At 45.3% G+C, this 19,068-nt stretch overlaps 1 protein-coding gene across 3 annotated transcripts; it reads right to left on the reverse strand.

The window, feature by feature from the left end:
* Positions 1 to 733: 733 nt before the first annotated feature.
* Positions 734 to 18,657, reverse strand: MINAR1 (membrane integral NOTCH2 associated receptor 1). Of its 3 annotated transcripts, XM_014886347.2 has the most exons (4): positions 18,550 to 18,657; positions 9,702 to 12,057; positions 8,004 to 8,258; positions 734 to 4,478 (listed from the first exon to the last, which is right to left on the reverse strand). In XM_014886347.2, the coding sequence occupies exons 2-4, from the start codon at positions 12,009 to 12,011 to the stop codon at positions 4,281 to 4,283; spliced, it is 2,763 nt and encodes a 920-aa protein (XP_014741833.2). In that variant the 5' UTR covers positions 12,012 to 12,057; positions 18,550 to 18,657; the 3' UTR covers positions 734 to 4,280. The 3 variants fall into 3 exon arrangements, with proteins under 3 accessions (XP_014741833.2, XP_014741832.2, XP_088028720.1); XM_014886346.2 differs by lacking the exon at positions 18,550 to 18,657 and having other exon boundaries at positions 9,702 to 15,570; XM_088172594.1 differs by lacking the exon at positions 734 to 4,478 and having other exon boundaries at positions 8,058 to 8,299.
* Between the last annotated feature and the right edge of the window lie 411 nt (positions 18,658 to 19,068).

A 19,068-nucleotide genomic window follows, 5' to 3' on the forward strand; every position in this document is an offset into this window, starting at 1 on the left:
CCTGCAGAGAGCACTCAGCATTCCCCATCCTGACCAAAACTACTAAAGCAACACATTGAAGGTGTCTGTGCAGCAGAGAGGAGGAAATCAGGATCTCACATGACTGTGTTTTCATGTCATTGCTCATTGTCTATGTGTCCTCTTCCACAGCTGCCCTCTGTAACCTCTGACAGTGGTAGGCTCAGCTCTACCTGTGTTTCAACACCTGGAATTTTAAGACAACCTGATTTTGCAATTAACAACTCACAAGCAGCAAATTAAATTCACACAGGCACCCTAAGTAAGCTGACTGCCTGTTCACAGGTGATTATAAACACTTATCTATAGTACTGACATAAAAGGGCCAATGGTTGCATAAGATGTAAGTTAAGCAGGTACCAAAATATTTGTCATGACCTTGTTAAAACAGATGATATGGCAAAACTCAGCCATGAAATAACCTATAAAATGAAATATGATTAGTGTCAAGAGCTAATCTTCCAGAAGCCCAAACAACAGTGATGCAAAGGAGCTTTTAAAAGAAACCAAACAAACTCATTTTTCATTATCTTGGCCATCTTATTATTTCACAAGTTATAAATCCATTAGCAATTCTGCCAAGAACTAGATAGGCTGCTTAGTTATCTAACACTGAGACACTCACATCCCATGGCTATCTTGACGTCCCTGGGAAAAAAAAAACAGGAAAAGCAATGGAGTAATAAATTATTATAACTGTTTCATTAAAACTTAGGACACTGTAATTTTCAAGTTTATTTGGTGTTATATTTAAATGAACCAAAAGGCAACATTGTACAGTAACATTATAAAATAAAATTATTACATAGTACATTAACCAAAGCCCCATTTAAAAAAAAAATCCTAAAAAGTCATTTGGGGACATATTCTACTCTTGCTCTTCTGCACACATGATTTATTAAGCTCATTTAAAGCAGCAATCTTTTTTTAGGAAAAGCAAAATGGAATTTGCCCCCAGAATGGAATATCTTTTCTTATAGTTCTTGCAGTTTCATTTTATCATGTGTAATATATCAAGTTTATAAGGCATAAATACGAAAACAGTTCAATATGCTCATCATAATTTTAATTAAGTAATACAATCTAGGACACTTTTTCAATCACACCAAGGATTACAATGTACCTATAGCTTTAGTTTCTTTTTTTTTTATACAAAAGTCTATCATATAGTATACAGTGTATTGTAGTTGGTAACTGGTTCACAAGGTGGATCACAATATTCTTGCAGGTTAATATGTCAAGATTTCACCTAGTTTGTACACTCTCTGCAGGCTTCCTCCTTCCCTGGCTGCTCTCCTCCAGCAGCAGCATCCCATCACTCCATCTCTTTGCTTATTTTAAGGAGGGCTCTGTGCCAGATGCAAATCCCACTGGGAATGGCTTGGGATGCACATCCCAGTGGTGCCAGGGAGCTGCCAGAAGCAGCAGTGGAGGAGATGGCAAGGCAGCAGCTCACACAGGAGCAGGAGTCAGGCTCTGCTCTCCCAGCTCCCCTTCTGGCACCATGGAAATGCTTCCAGACCCTGCAGGAGCTGAATCGAGCCCCAGGAGGGAATCCATGACAAACCACAGCCTGGTGTGTGAGGAAACCACTGACCAATGGAGTGGGTGCCACTGACTGCTTGTGCAAAGTAAGGATGGGCAAAAGCACCTCAGTAAATTAGGAAGCAGCACAGATGTTTGGGATGCTGAGTGCTTGGGCTGGGCCAGCTTCACATCACCCACAGCTCCATAACCTGCAAAGCCTCCCCAGGATTTTGGGCATCTCTAATGCAAAGACTCATCTGGTGCCAGCTGGATGAGTTGCACAGACAAACCCTGTGATCAGAACACCCCCTCACACCCATCCCCTACCTCCTCTTAGGCTGATATTTTCTAAAATCAGATTGCTGAGATGCCCTGCTGCTGATTTGGGGCAGGGGGCAGTAGGACCAGACCATTCATGGTAGTGCAAGAGGGGCTGGAGAAGGCAGGGGGTCTGTCCCCACTCATCCCGCCCCTCCAAGGGTTTTGCCATTGCTGGGGGATGGACACTGTGCCCCCACAGGGCACCACTCCCTCCATCAGCCAAGGAGCAGTGTCAGAGGGCTTTCTAACATTCCCTGAAACCACGAATAGGCTTCTCTACATATACAATCAACCTAAATTGTGCATGAGGTAAACTGCAGAGCAGTATCCTCCAGAGCATTTTTCACATGTCTAATATTAGATATCTTGCTGGCAGCTCTGAACCATCCCCAGAGGTTTCTCTACCTGCCTATATTTACTACACATGGATCCTGAGCTCCTGTACTCAGGTGCTCTGAATCACACCATAACCAAAGGCAGCCTAAAATAGACAGTGTGAATTGCTCCCTCCCTGCTGTGACTCCATCCTGCAGCATCTGGGAGGAAAGAGAATTTATCTTAGTATAAAGAATGGGCCAAAGCCACAGAATTTGGGTCAGGATTCAGGCCAGGCAGGCAAAGATTTTTCTGTGGGCCTATTCTTGTTCTCTATTTGCTGATGGGACATCCAACCCTGTGCTTACACTTACTTTTCTGATAGATCAACAGACTCAGGAATCACCTATTCCTAAATAAAGCACAGCACATGAGCAGCACAAACAGCTCTACAGCTGCAGGAAAGAACTGACACACATCTAAAGTCACAACAAAGCCTCTACCTCCCACACACCCTTCCCTCAACACTTTTTTTAAACCAGTCAGAAACAACCAGTGAGTGCAGCACATTCCAGAGAGCCAGAGGAAGGAGCATCCAGTTTTTTCTTAGCTGCTGTGTCATTGTGTAGGGGGCTGCTTCTGAAGAAACCAAATTACCTTACCTAAAGAGCATTCACTAGAAAGTCTCCTTTCCCTTGGAGGACCAGCAAGATCACATTATTTCCTGAAAATACTTTTTTTCTTTTTTTCTATACTTGACAGAAGAATAATACCGTCTGAGTTTTTGCTTTCACTAACCATGACAGGCAATTTCTGTCCTAGCTTGAGAATTCCATCAAACCTGCTATTTGCATTTGGGATAAAGCATCAAATGGACATTTCCCATGGGATATAGACTGCTTGCTGTCCAGTAGATTCAACCATCATTCTTAAGTGCATTAGCAACAGGGAAGCAAAAGATCTCCCTGTGCTGAATGCATTGCACCAGCAGCAAGTTTCTACCAGTGCTGAGAAATTGTGCCCTTAATATAAGTGCTCAGTAACCACCAGCCCTGCTGCTTGAGGAGCACTCCGAACTGTATAGAAGGCTTGTGGGAAAAGGACCTCCATTAGTACCCATTATGCTGTGATTTATGTTATGGGCTTAAAGTAGCAAAAAATTAAACAGTTCTGTTTAACCTACCATCTAAAAAAAGGCACAAGGACTTTGTGGAAAAAAACAAACAAAAAAAACTGTTCAGATTACATTTCCAAGAACTTTAACAGAATGTTGCTTTGATTTGCCAGCTTTGCTTGCTGGCAGGAGTGAAATTGAGACAATTTCACTGTCTGCAGAGGTAAAGAATACCCTTTTGGCAAGCTAAGTTTGCCAGCTCTATGCAAATGTTATTCAACAGAAGTAACTAAAACCTCTTGTGATTGTTTTAAAACATAATCTTTTTGGTCTGCAGCACATTGCACTTAACTAAGTACTCAGTGATGATAGAGTGGGTCTTAGGGCAAGACCAAATACAAAGAGCCCTTTTTAATCTGAACATAGGAATGAACTCTGTTCACAGCTACACAGTCTGCTTTCGAACAAATGATCATGAAATACATAACTACTATAAAATAAATACAATACATTCAGAGTTTTCTACATTGTAGAGAGCTTTTAAGACTTCTCTAGCTCCCCGATGTAATGCATATAGAACATTCCCTTCTATACAGTGCTACCTCCATGAACCCACATCTCCTTTAAATGCAACATAGCTCAGACAACCTTTCTCTTTTGCCTGGATTCTCATCAGTCTCTGATTCTGTAAAACATTATATCATTTCTTTAGGAAAAAAAAAATATTGCACTTTTAAAAATGCATAAAAATTGAACCGAGTTCCCATTAACTCTACCACACAGTCTGTTATTTAAAATAGGACTTTTCCAAAAATGTATCTCTAGTCGTTCTGCGTTCTGCCTTCATTTACAACATTCTCCATCAGGATATCCTCAGAGCATTGTTCCTTAGCGAATTCCTTACAGTTTTGCCAGCAGCCTTTTGACACACAGCGTGAGCTACCCGAGACACACGTGGCTGGGGGTCACAGGTGCATGCCCAGGCTCAGGATTTCATGGTGCAGATGGGAACCACAATGACCAGGATAACTGTACAAGCGGCTGCCGCGATCAGGGCAGCGATCTTGCAAACCTTTGCTCTCCTGAACTCGGCTTCTTTCCGTTTCAACAAGGAATCATAGCCAGGGGTATAAATGTCTTCCATCCAGTACTCTAAGTTGTTCGGGTTTAAAGATTCTTGAGTCTAAAAATTAAAAGGAAACAGTGGTTAATTGTCTGGGGTCTGCTGTTAATGAAATAAGGGAACAAAGCAGATGTGCCTGGAGGCCTCCCAACGGCCCCTGGATCTGCTGTCAGGATAAACTGGGTTATTGCCACTTCTCACACCCCTTCATATCCTGGTCCCAATTCCATAAAGCTGACAAAAGTGGTAACAAAATACTGCAAAAAATAGATTCCTGCAACAGTAAGATTCTGCTCCAAAATCCCTCACATACCTCTGATTTACCAGAAACTTTGTCATCTCGGATGGCATTTAAATAAAATCTCTTTAATCTGCTCGACAGCAGAGGTGTCAGCAAGTGCTGCCCTGTTACTGTTAATAATTTTTAAATAATTAAAGCTCAACTGATAGGAAAGGTTCTTAATATATGTTCCTCATGCACTACATTTTATAAAGCTAACCCTAATTTTGGCACCACGATTTGCTTGCAGGGCATGATTACCCAGCCCTGCTTTGGGGGAAATTTACAGACCCCTCCTCTGGAATGGCATTGCCTGGAGACAGAGGCAACCTGCAGAATTTTATCAGTATATCCATCTGAATTACTTATTTTTTTTATGCCTTACAGCTTTTTATTCATAAGTATTTATGAGCTCTTAAAGCTTTCCATTTCAACCTTGCTTGTTTTTACCCCTTTAACCTCTGTGTTAGAGGAAAATAAGGGGAAAACTGGGGAAACCCAGACACTACATTACTACTACATTATATTGAACTTAGCAGAAAGGAATGAAGCAAAAAGAACATTTTGAAAAATGACAACATTTCCCCAAAGCTGTCTCCTTTATCCAAGGCTCCAAAACCTATTTCTTTAAAAAAAAATGAAAAATATTCCATATTAAAAATATTTTGGTGAGAATACCCTAACACACACCATTTCTGTGCTTGTAACAGTCCTGATCCAAAGCTCGTTGGACCCTGCAAAGAAACTCCAGCTGACTTGAGAAGGATTTGAGTAAGCCTTTAATTGACTAATTCAGATTTTGTGGCCACGAGCAACTGGTTGAAACTTCACTTTGCCTGATAGGCAGCATTTGTTTTATTCAAAGAACAACTAAAAGAAGCAATTTTATAGCTATCTCAGAAATAAGCAACGAAAATTGAGCAATGGTTTTGTGATCATTTAATGGACACCTCTATGATAGTGCTAGGATGCTGAAACAGAGGCCATCAGCCACATCTGTGATTCTATCTTTAGGGCTTTGAATGACCTGTTTCAGCCTTGTGGAAAAAAGGCAGCAATCTCATCTCTAAAGGCATCAGAAAACAGCCTGATACTGTTTCATCCCAGTGGATCATCACACACAGAGCAAAGCAATGAATTTCATACAGAGCCCACACTTGGGACTAGCTTTGGGCCTGACTAGTTTTGCAATTTCTGTTTTTGGAGGAAAACCCAGCAGACTTGTCAGGCTCCAGGATAAATTTTAAGTAAACAAAGGTAGAAAAGCCCCAAAGATAGGTATATTGTGCTTCAAGGAAATTGCAGTTTTGGGCCCGTCTGCCTTGGCATTGACCTTTTAACTACTTCAGAAGGAAGATGCATTATTAAAAAGGCCCATTACTGTTAATCAGCTTCCTTTCCCATTTCATTGCCAGACGTAGGAATGTTCATTAAGGCATAATGTATTTACTTTCAGTTCTAATAAACTTAATCACTGGGAAAAAAAGCCCACTCATCAGTCTGTGTCTATTTTTTACGTTTGTCAGTAAGCTCCATTATAAAGTCTAGACATGGGCTTTGCAGGGTAGATGCAATTCTGACAGTCTTTTTGGAGGGAGAGAATCAAACCAGTAAACTTCTATCACCTTTATCCTAAAGATAAATGATGGCAATAAGCCGATTTCTCTGGTTTGCCCACAGTCATGCAGAGCTGCTTACAGAGAACAAAACAGCCCAATGAGGAGCAGATGGAGAACACTTCTCCCAGAGGGGCTTTGCTTCCAAATATCACCTCCCTTATTGCCTCACACAGCAGGTAAGTGATGCTTTGTGACTGCCTGCTGCAGAGGAACTTCTTCCAGCCTATTCCTACTCTAGCATACAGCCTGCAATGCCAGGGTTAGGAATTTAGTAAGCCCTCTAAAGCTTTTAAGACCCAAAAAGCAGCAGGGAGCTGAGGCAAGATGCAGCCTGCTCCCTGTGCTGCTTGGTTTCTCTCCGAGTGCACTTTAGCCACAGCAAGGAGCAGGGGCTGGCGAGGACAGGGAAGTTGGCATGAGCCAAGCAAGGAGGAGAATTTGTTGTGCACAAATTCCTGCACAAACACTCATGGGAGTTGCACTACACCACTGTGGGGGTGATGATTTCAAATCCAAATCAGTCAGCTCGGGTTCCTGAGGCACAGGATCCTGATGCTTTCCTAGGGATTAGTCTGATGGGTTTGGAGCTGGCTTAGGTACCTCAGCACTGGGCCATTGAGGGCTGGCATGGAGCAGAAAAGTCTCAGACTCTTCCATGCCACTTTCCCTGGTAGACAAACTGTGGAGACAAGCAGACTTCCTCCTTGAGCATGGCTGCACCCCACAGACTGCTTCCCACAGACCCCAAAATGCCTGAGGTCAGCAGCAGACCCCTCCCACCAGTCTTACATTCTACTGTCAAAGTGCATATAAATGATACACAGTTATTTGCACATCAGTGTGAACTTCATTGTGTGACACATTTTGGGTTTCGAGATTACGAAATGCAAGATTTCTTTACGCATTTTGGATGTCATTCTTCAGGTTGCCTCTTTAAAGCTCTTCTCAGATATCTTCCTTCCTAAAAGATGTGTTGTGGTTTATCAGATTATGCAGGGTATCCAATGGGGGATGCTCATTTTATGTCAGGTTTGTGATTTCGTTTTGGGAAAATGTAAATGCAAAATTTGAATTTGTCTCCTCTGCTTGTTGCACAAGAGCCTGCACACTTATGAGCTGAACCAAAATGCAAACTAGACACACCATTATTTGCCTGGCTGGTTTCCAACAGCCACTTCAAAGCTTCAACAGTGATGTGTTTCAAAACCAGTCGTGATATTGAACATCTTCTACAAGCATTTGATGTCTCGTGTTCCTAGTAAAATGGAAAAAAAATCAACCCTAACACTGCAATTCCCTGTGAATAATTCAGAGAGAACAAAGACAGAGGAAAAGGCAGCAGTTCCCAGCTCCTGCACCACTCTGCCTTACTGCAATTAGGGACCAGTTCACTGCTGCACTCCCTTATTCCCCAACTCTTTTTTAGAGCTACTAAAGCCACAGTGGCTTAGAAGACATCTCTCCATTGCAGAATAAGCTGGGAGCATCAACCTGTCAAGGATCACCATTCAGCAATGAAACATTCACATTCTTCATTGTCCCTGGCCAGGATGGATAGGGATCAGCAAGCTTAGAGGCTCAACAATCCACAGCTCTTTCCTGAGCTATCCAAATCCCTTCTTAAATGCATATTCTGGCAACATCCATTTGCAATCAAGCCATTCGAATCAAACAAATGAGACTCACTTGTAGATCCAAGGCTGCAATCTTGCCTTTATCCCCCGAATTCCTTGTGTATTCCTCTATGGTCCATGATGGCTGGGCACGTTTCACTTCAGCCAGCTCTGTCAACCTCATGTCTGTGTAGAGAGGGTTGCTTTTCATGTGTGACTTGAGTGATGCAGGATAGGGATGAGGACTAAAGACTTGTTCAATCAAGAAAGCATCTTTTGGCTGTTTAGAGAGTCTATGTGGCTGTGGGATTTCATATTGCCTGTCTGCCTGCAATAGGGTTCAAAAGAATTTGAGAGAAAAAAACAAGACTATGAGGGAGTTAAACACAAAAGACAGAGATATTCCTTTTAGAAGCACCATGTGATAAAAAATAGACCAGCTAGGATAAAGGCTTTGGATGGCCTTCACCCATTTGCCCACCTTCTTCTCATAAGAAAACCAAAGAGGTATTGAGGTATTTTAGAGACACAGCTCCATGTTCACTATAACATGAACACAATGCTGATGCAGCAGAAGAAATTTAGAGTTCATACTGTTGAGATCAAAAAACTGTTCTGAAAATGGCCCTGACATCCAGAGAAGCCCAGCTGATCTGCAAAAGCTGAGAGACACAAGCAGGCTTCTCTTTCCAAATAAAATCCTAACATGAAGTACTTTTGAGGGATGCCCTCAGCCTGACACTGCAGCATCCATGGTACCACAGTGTCAGCCACAGGCCACTGAGTGAGTCTGGAAGGGACTCTCAAAATCAGCATGTCATCATAAGCAAAGCAATGTACAGAAAAGCCAAGGTTTGGGCTGACTAAGGATGGCCTTCTTCCCCCTCTGCAGTCTAGCAGTGACCCATGGTTTGCGCTTTCTTGTTCACCCAACCACACTTATTTCCATCAAACCTCTTCCTCTCTTTTCTCAACCATTCTCTGCCCTCACACCCCGTTGTAAGGAGTCACAGCATGCCTGTCGTGTGGTCACAATTGACAAGGGGCTGCAGGACCTCCTCCCCTCCCCAAACAGAAACAAGCATCCACCAAGCAGCTCCCAGAGCCCTGTACAAGGGCAGCCAGGACATCCACGGGGCCAGTGAAGGGGGCACAGGGAAGCTGCTGGGAGGATGGGCAGAGTTTTTCTACCCAGCCAAACCAAGAGCACAGCTACTCTGCAGTTCCACAACAGGAGGCATTAAAAGACCATGAAAGTCAGAGAGAACATAACTACAATGAGCATCTCATGGTACACATACAAGGGTTTTTTTTCCATGAGGGATTTGAATCCATGAATCTATTTTGTTGGCTTTTAAATATGTACATACTTCACTGATAAAAGCCATCACAATTCAATTTCAAAATATCCCTTCTAAAACAATCACTAAAGAATTTCAATTTTCTCCACACCCTTTTTACCAAGGTAATTAGCAGGCCTCCTTATATTGCTACTGATGATGAAGCATACCATCACCTTCCCAAGATGTCACCCACATTACCACCCTCCCTCTGCAAAAAAAGCAAAGCTTTTAAGGAGTAACTTGGCCATTTTGCAGCTCATAAGCAAGAACCTACAGGTACAAAATCACTCAATTATTATAACAACAAAGGCAGGCATAATATGGCAGGGCAAAGCACCATCATACCCCGAGGCTTGTGATGACTATGGAAGACACTCACAACTACATTATTTTTAAGCATTTATGATGTGAGTTAAAGTTGAAATTACCTCTTTAGATTTCCTGTGCCAGTCCTTATTTTCTCCTCCATCTCTCTCTTTCATCTCCTCCTCTGTAATGCCAACTTGGTTGGTGTAAGTAATAGCTCTCCAGTCTCGGGGAGAGTTTGAAATACTTGCTATTTTGGATTCAGTTGCACTGTTTTCTTCTGTTAATGATCTTGATGATCTCCTAGTAAACAGACTTTTTTTTAAGGCCTTTACTCGAAGACTCTCGCTATTACTTCCACTGGCATCTGAACAGCACCATTCTGGATTGTTCTCCAGTTTGCCTCCATGAGGAGTATTGTGGCACTGAAATATCTGCGGGGAGTTGCTCTCATCTGATGCGGCATCGCTTGTCAAAGAGTTGAGATCTATTTGTACGCTGACCTTCTCTGGCTGCTGGATTTTTTGATCCAGCTTGCTCAATTTTCCCAGGACTTGAGAGATTTCTTCTCTGACACCTGAGAGAGATTCCAGTTTCTTCTCTATTTCACCAATCCTCAAGACTAATTTGCAGACACTGGTCTTCAGTTCATCATCTGTGTTACTGAGATCCGCCCTGACCACTTTATCCAGTTTGTTACAGGCACTCCCGTTGGAGATCTTAGTCAAATTGTGCTCAGGTGAGCTCTCACAGTCTGATTTATGCACCTGAGACAAGGAACCAGTGCTGTTGTAGCACGAGGACTGCATCACTCCCGTGGACCCACTGATACTCATGTCATCCAAAAACCGGAAAATGTCACTGATGTCATCGCTCACAATTTCAGAGTCATCATCTGACTGCTTCAGAGAGTGCCGCTCACCGTACTTGGCTTGGCCTGCTGCACACAAATCCTTGCATTTCTTGTGGTCCAGAACCTGCTGCTCCGTTTGTGTCCCAACACTCATGGTCCTGTCAATGCTTACGATCTGGACAGAAGTACAGTTAATGCTTTTATCCTTAAACTTTTTGACTGGCTCATGTTTCTCCACATCCAGAATGGAAGGAATTTCCTTAGGTTTATGCCCATTGGGTTTCACAGCATAGTTTGCCTGCATAATTGGTTGCTGATCCTTTGTATTTAGGTAGGATTGATGCCTGTCAACTGAAGGAAAGTTTGGGGATGGGTTGCTCGAATTCTGATATCGTGGTTTCTCTTCAGACTGCTTCCTATTAAAAAATGAGCGTTCAAAGTCAGGAACCTCCTCAGTATTTAAACTCCAGCTTTTAGCTGGCCAGGCAGTTTGCTTGGTTGGCTTTCCAGTCCACTTTTTGGTTTCCTGTGGTCCAAGAACAGTAGTTGGGCCAAAATATGTTGAGGCTTGAAGATCATCTAAACTTTCATGTTTCGCTCGCCTTTTGTCCGGTATGGGAGAATAAATTGGATTCAAGTACTGGCTACTGTATGGCATTTCAAAGCTGTGGTTGAAAAAAGTCTGCTTAGAGCTTTCTTTCCTGTTCTGAGGCTCTCTGTGTCCATCTTCTGGGCTTTTGTTGGATGGTATTAAGTTGGGAGATATTGTAATCAGATTATGAAAATCTTCTTTGAATATATTTCTTTTCTGGACACACGACTGCATCATGAACGGCTCGTCATTTGAAATGAAAGTTTCTTTTATGCCTGCACTTATAGGCAAGGAATCCTGGTCTGAAATAGATTCATTTTCAATGTTCATGGGGAAGTATGTACTCTGCATCTCACATGGGGGGGACGTGGCAATGGAGTAGGACGCCAGTGCCTGCAGCCTGTCCAGAGAGGCAGCCCGGCCCTTCATGTCCTTATTAACACCAAGCAAGAAGTTGGGTTCTGATGAGGGCACGAACTGCTGGCAGTCCTTGCAGTCCATCTTCCTGCATTTTGAAGACCTTCTGACTGGAAAGCCCTGGTTAAAGTCCTGGTCGTTGAGCTCACAGTTGGGCACACAGTCGGGCACACAGTCTGCCATATTGCAGATCTCTGTGTCAGACCTGCAGGACTCAAAGGACTCCTTCTTCTTCACTTTGTGCCTTGCAACTGGAAGCTTCTCCTTGGCCACTCCCCCGTTCATTTGTATGAGGTTGAATATTGTTACTATATCTGCTGCAACCATGATTTTCTTTGATTGCTGATTGTTTACAGTGCATCTCATTTTGTCTTTGAACAAAGTCGCTGGGAAATTAGGATCCAGGCAAGCAGTGTAAAACAGCACACTTCTGAGCTTGGCCAACTGGGATAAATCAAACCTTGCACACAGGGACTTGCAGAGATCCTGGTAAGAAACAGTATTCTGCTTCGTGTCCAGCTCCTCCAATATCTTCACCAGGAAGAGTGAGGATTCCTGGCTGGACTCCATGGCTTAAGCGTATTTTGCCGTTTAGCCTGGAAACCGCTTTCCACTTCTACAGCAACACAAAAAACATTGTAAGTCACTGACAGATAATACTCAGGGCCTTGCACCTCAGCCAGAGATGGGGCCTGGCTCCCTAACCATGCTGTCCAGAGCTTGCTTTTATAACCCATCCTTATGTTCTGAACTTCGGGCTGCAATCCTAGCATCCAATAAATCAATACTGAAATGGAATCAGAGTTTTATCTGAGAAGGCTCCTTTATGCCAATGTCTACTAAAGCAACTAAGAAAATCAACAGCAGATGCTTTGGAGAGGCTGAACTAATGGCAGATAGACAATCCCAGCCTGCTTTCTATGGGACTGTCACAGAATATTTTACCAACTTATGAGAGGTTCAAAGCACAGTTTCAGCATCAAATTGTCTGCAATAATTCCAGTCCTAGCCTAACCAGGGCTGATCTACTGCACCATGACATGTGGCTTACATATCTGAATGCAAATGGCTCTGAGGAAGATTTTCTGACAATATACTTCTGACATGTTTTTAGAAGTTATCTGAGAACATAATTACCATCTTGCTTACTTTAAACCATTATTTTCTCCTCTACTCTGAATTATCTCCTTTGGATACTTTGACTTATTTTTTCCAGAAATACCTTTTCTTGAGTATAAGATTGAGGAACGGAAAAGTCTGTGTGGGCCCTGTTCCAGCTCTTAAGTCCAAAATTTAGCAAAGAACAGAAGGAGTTAAAAAGAAAATCCTACTGAACCTTGAAACCAATCCAGCAGATGCTGGAGGGCTGTCTGCCAATCAGGATGGATTTGAAGACAGAGAAATATCAAGGACAGAGAACATCCTCTTCAGTGAAGTCTAGGAGTGCATTTCCATTCACCATCCCGAAATGACAGGGCAGAGGTGAAGAGCAAAAGCTTCACATTTATGTGGATAACAGGAATAACTTGAACAAGCACAGCTAACACTAGCAAACACCTTGGGGAGAATATAAACCCCTGCACTTTCAGCATAGAAACCAACCTTTAGCTATTATGGATTAGGAAACGATGTTGATGATTTTTCATCCATCTATTGTGACTATCCTTGTCGGTGTCTCTGCTGTTGGCTACTAGGAAAGACAGAGCACAGGATGATGCAGTCTGCCAATTGCTATGTTTGGACACTCCGTCTTTGTTATTCTTACTGATGGGAAACGGAGAGGATTTTTGTCATTCATAAAAAGGTATGTTATCTTCCCCCATTCACTCCCACCCTTAGATGACCCCTGGAACTGGCCTCTCCTCCATCAAGTGCAGAATATCCACCCAAATGGCAAAGCACTGAAAGTCAAGATTGCAAGGTTTCTTATTTAAAAGGCATCTTCTGGTCAAAAACCTCAGGACTCCTGAGCACCACTCCAGAATCCAGGGCTCCTGTTTCATCTCCTGCCCTGACATTACACATCAGTGATTGCTGTCAGTATCAGAAGCCAGAGTACTTCAGTTTTCATAAGAAAAAGTAACCCAAAAGAATATGAAACAAATCTCCATATGAACTGGGTTGTTTATTTAAACAACATATTTCTGCTGTGTGTGATCAGGAGCTGAACAGCAGCAACGTGAATGTATTTCTGTGATTGTAAACATGACTCTCAGAAAGCAATGGCTACAGGGATTTTCCAACACCTCTGCTGCGTGCATGTTTGCTTTTAAAGCTCCTGTATTATGCATAGCAGCACAACTCTTCTACCAGCTGACAAAAGAGAAAACATGTTTTACTGTTCTGTGCTCAGCTCCAAGAAGTAATGCAAAAGGCTGGAGGAGGGTGCTTGTTTCCTTTTTCTCTCAGCAGTGTGTGCTTGGAGGCACAGCCCCTTTCACAGCCTGCCTTTGTATTTCTCTGACATGTCACCATTAATGATGCTCCCACGCTAGGTCCAAACTCTGCTAGTTACCACCAAGGCTACCAAGTCCTCACAGAATAAACTTCACATGTGGAGCTCAGAGACATTCCCCACTGCCAGGGGACTGGCATGGCAAGTCAATTTTCTGCATGTTATAAATCTGCCACTTGGGACAGGAGTGAAAATATGTCTTTTTGTCACCTCCAGGGTGAATACCAGCAAAAGCAACTATCTCCTCCTATTTGTAAATTCACAGTTTATTGCAAACCCCTCACCTGAATATACATTTTCACAGCTTGATGCACACCCTGTGTTGGCCTGCCAGCAGCCTGCCTTCTCCCCACTTACACTCCTGCTAAAACACCCAAGTAGCCAGTTTGCACTAATGTACTTTTGAAAACTGTCAACCCATTCTGTTCCTCACCTTTCTGTCTTTACTCTCTCATCCCAGTGAGAATATCCTAGGTACAGCTTCTTGAAAATTTTTGCTTTGTACCAAGCCATTCTTAGCATCATCAGAGGTTTTAACTTAAATTCTGGTTTCTAAACACTATGAATCTGGTAAAACTCAGGTGCAGCCTGATTTGGAAGGCTGCTGAGTGATGACAAGCTCAGTAATTTGAGTGGAAACCCTGCTGCATACCCCTAATCTCAGTTTGCTTCTACTTAGCACCAACAAGGACCCTTGTTTTGGGGACCCCAATCCATACACAAGTAAGGCGAGGCACCAAAGCACAGACCCAAAGCAGGAAAGCTCAGCTAGGCTGGGTTAGCTCAGTCCTGCCCCTGTGCTCCCAGATCCAAGCCTGGCAGGTGACAATCAGCTATAAAGCAGTGAGAGGTCAGGGAGGTGACAGAGGCTTTGAGACAAAAGGGTGACCAGGAGAGAGCTGAACCTGCTCAGGTGGGAATTCAGCCAGTCCATTCAACTGAGACTCAGCTGTGGGAGATGGAAATTGAAAAGGCAGGTTGCAAACTCAGATATAGGCCTTGAGGAAAAGAAAGCTAGCTAGGAGCTGGAATAATTTCCTCTTTACCCCTCGGCTGTTCACAAACAGCTTTTTGGTGTGAGAGCATTTTAGGTGTGAAATATATCTCTAGGCTTCAGCCTGAGCATGGAAATTGGTGCTGCCCTGTGCCAGAGCATCTACTGCTGCTAGTGGAGCATCAACAGATTGGGGCTGTGAAGAACAGGATGCACTACCCCATAAGGATAATATATAAAGGACTTGGAATCTTGTTTCCTGGTTCAGGGCTGTAAAAATCCGGTGCCAAAATTTTTAGTGGCACATTAAGCTCCTCTGTCTATTGTCAAGCCTCCTAACAGCCTGCGACAAAGACAGGTGCTTCTTGGCAGGCCAGCCCAGGAGCTGCCACATCCCGGGTGCCAAGCACTTGGCCATGCACCATCTCAGCCATTATGTCCACGTTCATTCAGTAGCTCTCAAAGCAGGACCAGAATAGACCTAGACACGGCACATAAATGCAGAGCTCTGAAATCAGCACAGGAAGGCCTTTTAAAGAGGGTACAGGGTCACGAATCAGTCAAAAGCAGCAAAGCGAATGGAAGCACCCACAGCAAGAGCAGCAGCACAGGGGCTCCTCAGTTGGCCTCAATTCCACCGAGGTCCTCGTGCCTTACACTCACTGCCAGCAGCCACACACACCCTGCAAACCCCCCCTCAAACTGACTTTGGTCCCCAGACACCTGGAGCTCCCCAGACAAAGGGATGGGATCTGGCTTATTTATCTTCACCAAGACCATCTCTGACCAAAGGAGTCACTTAACATTTCATCCTTAATGATTTTGTTTTATTAACACTGGAAGGGTCGCTTTGACTCAGCTTCCCGAGATCTGACATTTGCTGCTCTAATAGCACAATTATATCCCAGCATGGACTTGCAGAGCATCATATTGCACAGCCAGTCGATGGGGGCTGGCTCTCCTTGCACACAGATGAGCTCCACACTTACCACAAATCGATGTCTTCTTGCCCTGCACCAGGAGCAATGAACTGAGCTCTCATCTTACCAATAACCCACTGTCTCAGCCTCTGGAGGAGAAGTCCAAGAATATTACAATTGCAACCTCCATCCCCAGTGGAGCTTTCTGCTGCACAAAGGGAATATACTGTTCTATTTTCTGGTGTCTTTAGGAGCCAAGCCTCCATGAAACCTCTCCCCTGTGGCTCTCTAGCCCAGGGGAACCTGCAGACTCTTTCATGCATCTTGCTTCCTTGCAGAAAAGCCAGAATGCACTTCCCATCCTCACCACCTCCCAAATCAGCAGTGGGGTGGGGTGGTCCCCTCATCTCTTGACTACCCTATAAATTTGCCATGCACGGGAATTCATTAAATTAGTACTGCTTTCCAGTTGCCCCAGTTGCTTTTCTGTGACTCCTTCAGCCCAAACCCTGCCCTGCCAAATGGTCTAAGGGCAGCATACATTGGGGCAGATAAACCCCACACAGGATCCAAGAGACAGTCTCACCCTCGACTTCCCTGAGCAGCTGCAGGGTGGCAAGGTGCCCTGCACGAGTCTGAATCATGGCCACTGGCAGACAGACCACATTGTCTTCCTCTCTTATTTCCTCCTTCATTTCCTTCCCTGTTCTTTATGCCACTGACATTTGCTCTCCCCATTTCCCAATATCCACAGCAGGTGCAGCTAACACACAGATGTGACTGCTGGAGTCATAATTTCCCCTCTCCCTTTGATTTGCCAGCCAAGAGGGAAACAGCATCCTTGTTTTGTTCCCCCCACGGTGACTAAGGGGCCACCCCAGAATGCCACTACAGCAACGGCAGACAGCGAGTGATCCTTGCATAAATTCCCTCAGAAAGAGCCAGCTACTTCAGCACAGCAGAACATTCATACAGAGCCAGTGATATGCTGTTTTACTATTAACTTCAGCTCATAAATCATTCAGCCTGTCTTCCCAACACCAGATACTATAAAACAAGGCAGGCAACACTTGCCTCACATGAAATGCAACCCATCCAGACAGAATTCAGTTTTTGTTTTCTCCCACACTCATAAATCCATTTCTCCGGCAAAACATTAAGAAATTTCTGATGAAGGAATGGGGACCTCGAGCCCCATCTGGCTTCCACTGCACACAGGCACTGGAGCTGGCACTCGGGGAAACAATGCCTGTTTCTGCACACCTTTTTCCTCCTCCTTCCTCCAGCCTTCTGCTGCTCATTAAAAAGAAAACTAAAACACGCACTATGGAGCCCTGCCCGCGCAATGGCATCTGCTCTTCTCCACCTTTCATTGAAGAAAAAAACTCCTCCTGCCCAGTCTGGCACAGGCTGTCTCCTCCGGACCATCTCCTGGGCTGCGCAGGGTTCAGTCCCTGGGGCAGGTGGGAGCTGGGTGCTGGCTCCCTGCCTCGCCGGTGTGGTTTTTATTCACCCCTTCAGAGCCGAAGGGAACGAACACCTGCATGCCGGAGCTGACGGTGCCAGCGGCTCGCTGTGCACGGGAGCGATGCACACTCTGCACCCTCCCGAGCATCCCACTGCCAACCTCCTCCGACGGTCACCGGGGGTCGCTGGGAATAGCACTGGAAGAAGTTGCGATTTTCTGGCTCTTATCTTGTGTGAATGAGCCCTGAAAAACCGCGCTTTACAAACCCAGCGCCTTAACAGAGGCAGGCTCTGCTGTAAAAGGACTCTGCACAACACTTCAGCTTCCCCAACACCCCAGAATTCAGCGGTTTTTAAAGGATCTGAGTGCATAAATTAAAGGAACTTGTGGATAAAAGCAGTGGATCCTCACGGCTCAAGTCGAACAGGGTTTGCCATTGATTTTTCTTGCAAGTAACATTGGGCTGATTATTTACATGGTTCGGTTATGCAATCCAGATTAAGGTATCTCTACGATCTGGGAAAGTGCAAACAATTATTCTAAAACTGTGAAATAAATTACTTGAATTATTACTGCATCATATACTCTTGGTTATTCTTTGCCAACTCTTGGCCCATACAGGCACATACAAATATTGTCTTTCCAATACATTATTAGAGCACACCAAGCCACATTTTTACTGGAATTTTTTGTATAAGGAGACACCATTAAAAACACTGACAGACAGACACAAAAAAGTCTAATCGAATTAAATGTGAGCCATTCATCCCATCTGTGGGCAACCTGAATTTTTGCACAGCAAACCTATAACAATCTCCCTACCACCCCAGACCTGACTGCTCCCTTGCCCTGGTAAATCCAGCTTTCCTGATCCCCATCCCTTCAGACTCTGTTTGGGGTTTGGGGTCCCTGGGGCTCAGCCCAAGGGTCACCCACTTGCTCCTCTCGGGCAGATCCAGATGTGCGGGACTGAAGTGGAGCTGCCAAAGTCCCAGACGGAGTTTCACGGTTTTGGAATAGCCCCTTTCCTAGAAAGCTCAACAAGGAGGCAGGACCTCGGGACACCGGTGGGGACCATAGGGGCTGAGGGGGTCTCTTACCTGCACTTGCTCCCCTTCTCCCAGCCCGGCGGGGGAAGCCAGTGCTGGACCTGCTCCCCGGCACGCCCGGGTGTCCAGCGCATCCCTGGGGCTGGAGAGCGGGGGGGCTTGTCCTCGGCACCCCTCTCCCCCAGCCCACCCCTCCGCACCCCCATCGCACCTGGGGCTCACCTGCGGGCTCCTCCTGCCTCTGGCGCGGGGAGCGCGGCCGTCACGGCTGGATCTGCCGCTGCAGCAGCCGCTTCCCGGCCAGGAGGAGGAGGAGGAGGAGGAAGAGCCCGAGCCTGAAGCCCCAGCAGGATGCCATAGCGCCGGGCTGCGCTGACAAAGGCGGCAGCAGGTTGGCATGGGAGGAGGGAGAGAGGGGAGGAGAGAGGGAAGAGAAGGAGGGGAGACGGGAGGGAGGGGGCTGCACAAGCCGAGCCTCCCCGCACCGCCCCCGGTCCCGCAGCCGCGGCAGGGCTGCCCCGGCCGGCCCCGGGCGCTGCGGCAGCGCCGGCGCCGGCCCCGGCTCCGCAGGGACGGGGAGAGGCGAGGGGCCGAGACTCCGCTTCCCTAAGCCATTATCCCTATTGTTTTTTATTATTGGTGTGAGTGCCGGCCCTCCTCGGGGCGGGGGACAGCGCTCGGCTCCCCCCGCACCGCCAGCCCCGCTGTCCGGGCAGGGGACAGCGCCTGGCGCAAAGCCGG

The sequence above is a fragment of the Sturnus vulgaris genome, chromosome 13 (assembly GCF_052056855.1).
Source record: "Sturnus vulgaris isolate bStuVul1 chromosome 13, bStuVul1.hap1, whole genome shotgun sequence".
NCBI lineage: Eukaryota > Metazoa > Chordata > Aves > Passeriformes > Sturnidae > Sturnus > Sturnus vulgaris.

Excerpts from the sequence above, each read along its gene's own strand:
- MINAR1 (XM_014886347.2), bottom strand. The coding sequence starts at position 12,011 with ATGGAGTCCAGCCAGGAATCCTCACTCTTCCTGGTGAAGATATTGGAG. Across the intron at positions 8,259-9,701 it reads GGCACAGGAAATCTAAAGAG|GCAGACAGGCAATATGAAAT; the intron begins GTAATTTCAACT and ends ACCCTATTGCAG. Across the intron at positions 4,479-8,003 it reads TTGCAGCCTTGGATCTACAA|ACTCAAGAATCTTTAAACCC; the intron begins GTGAGTCTCATT and ends TTTAATTTTTAG.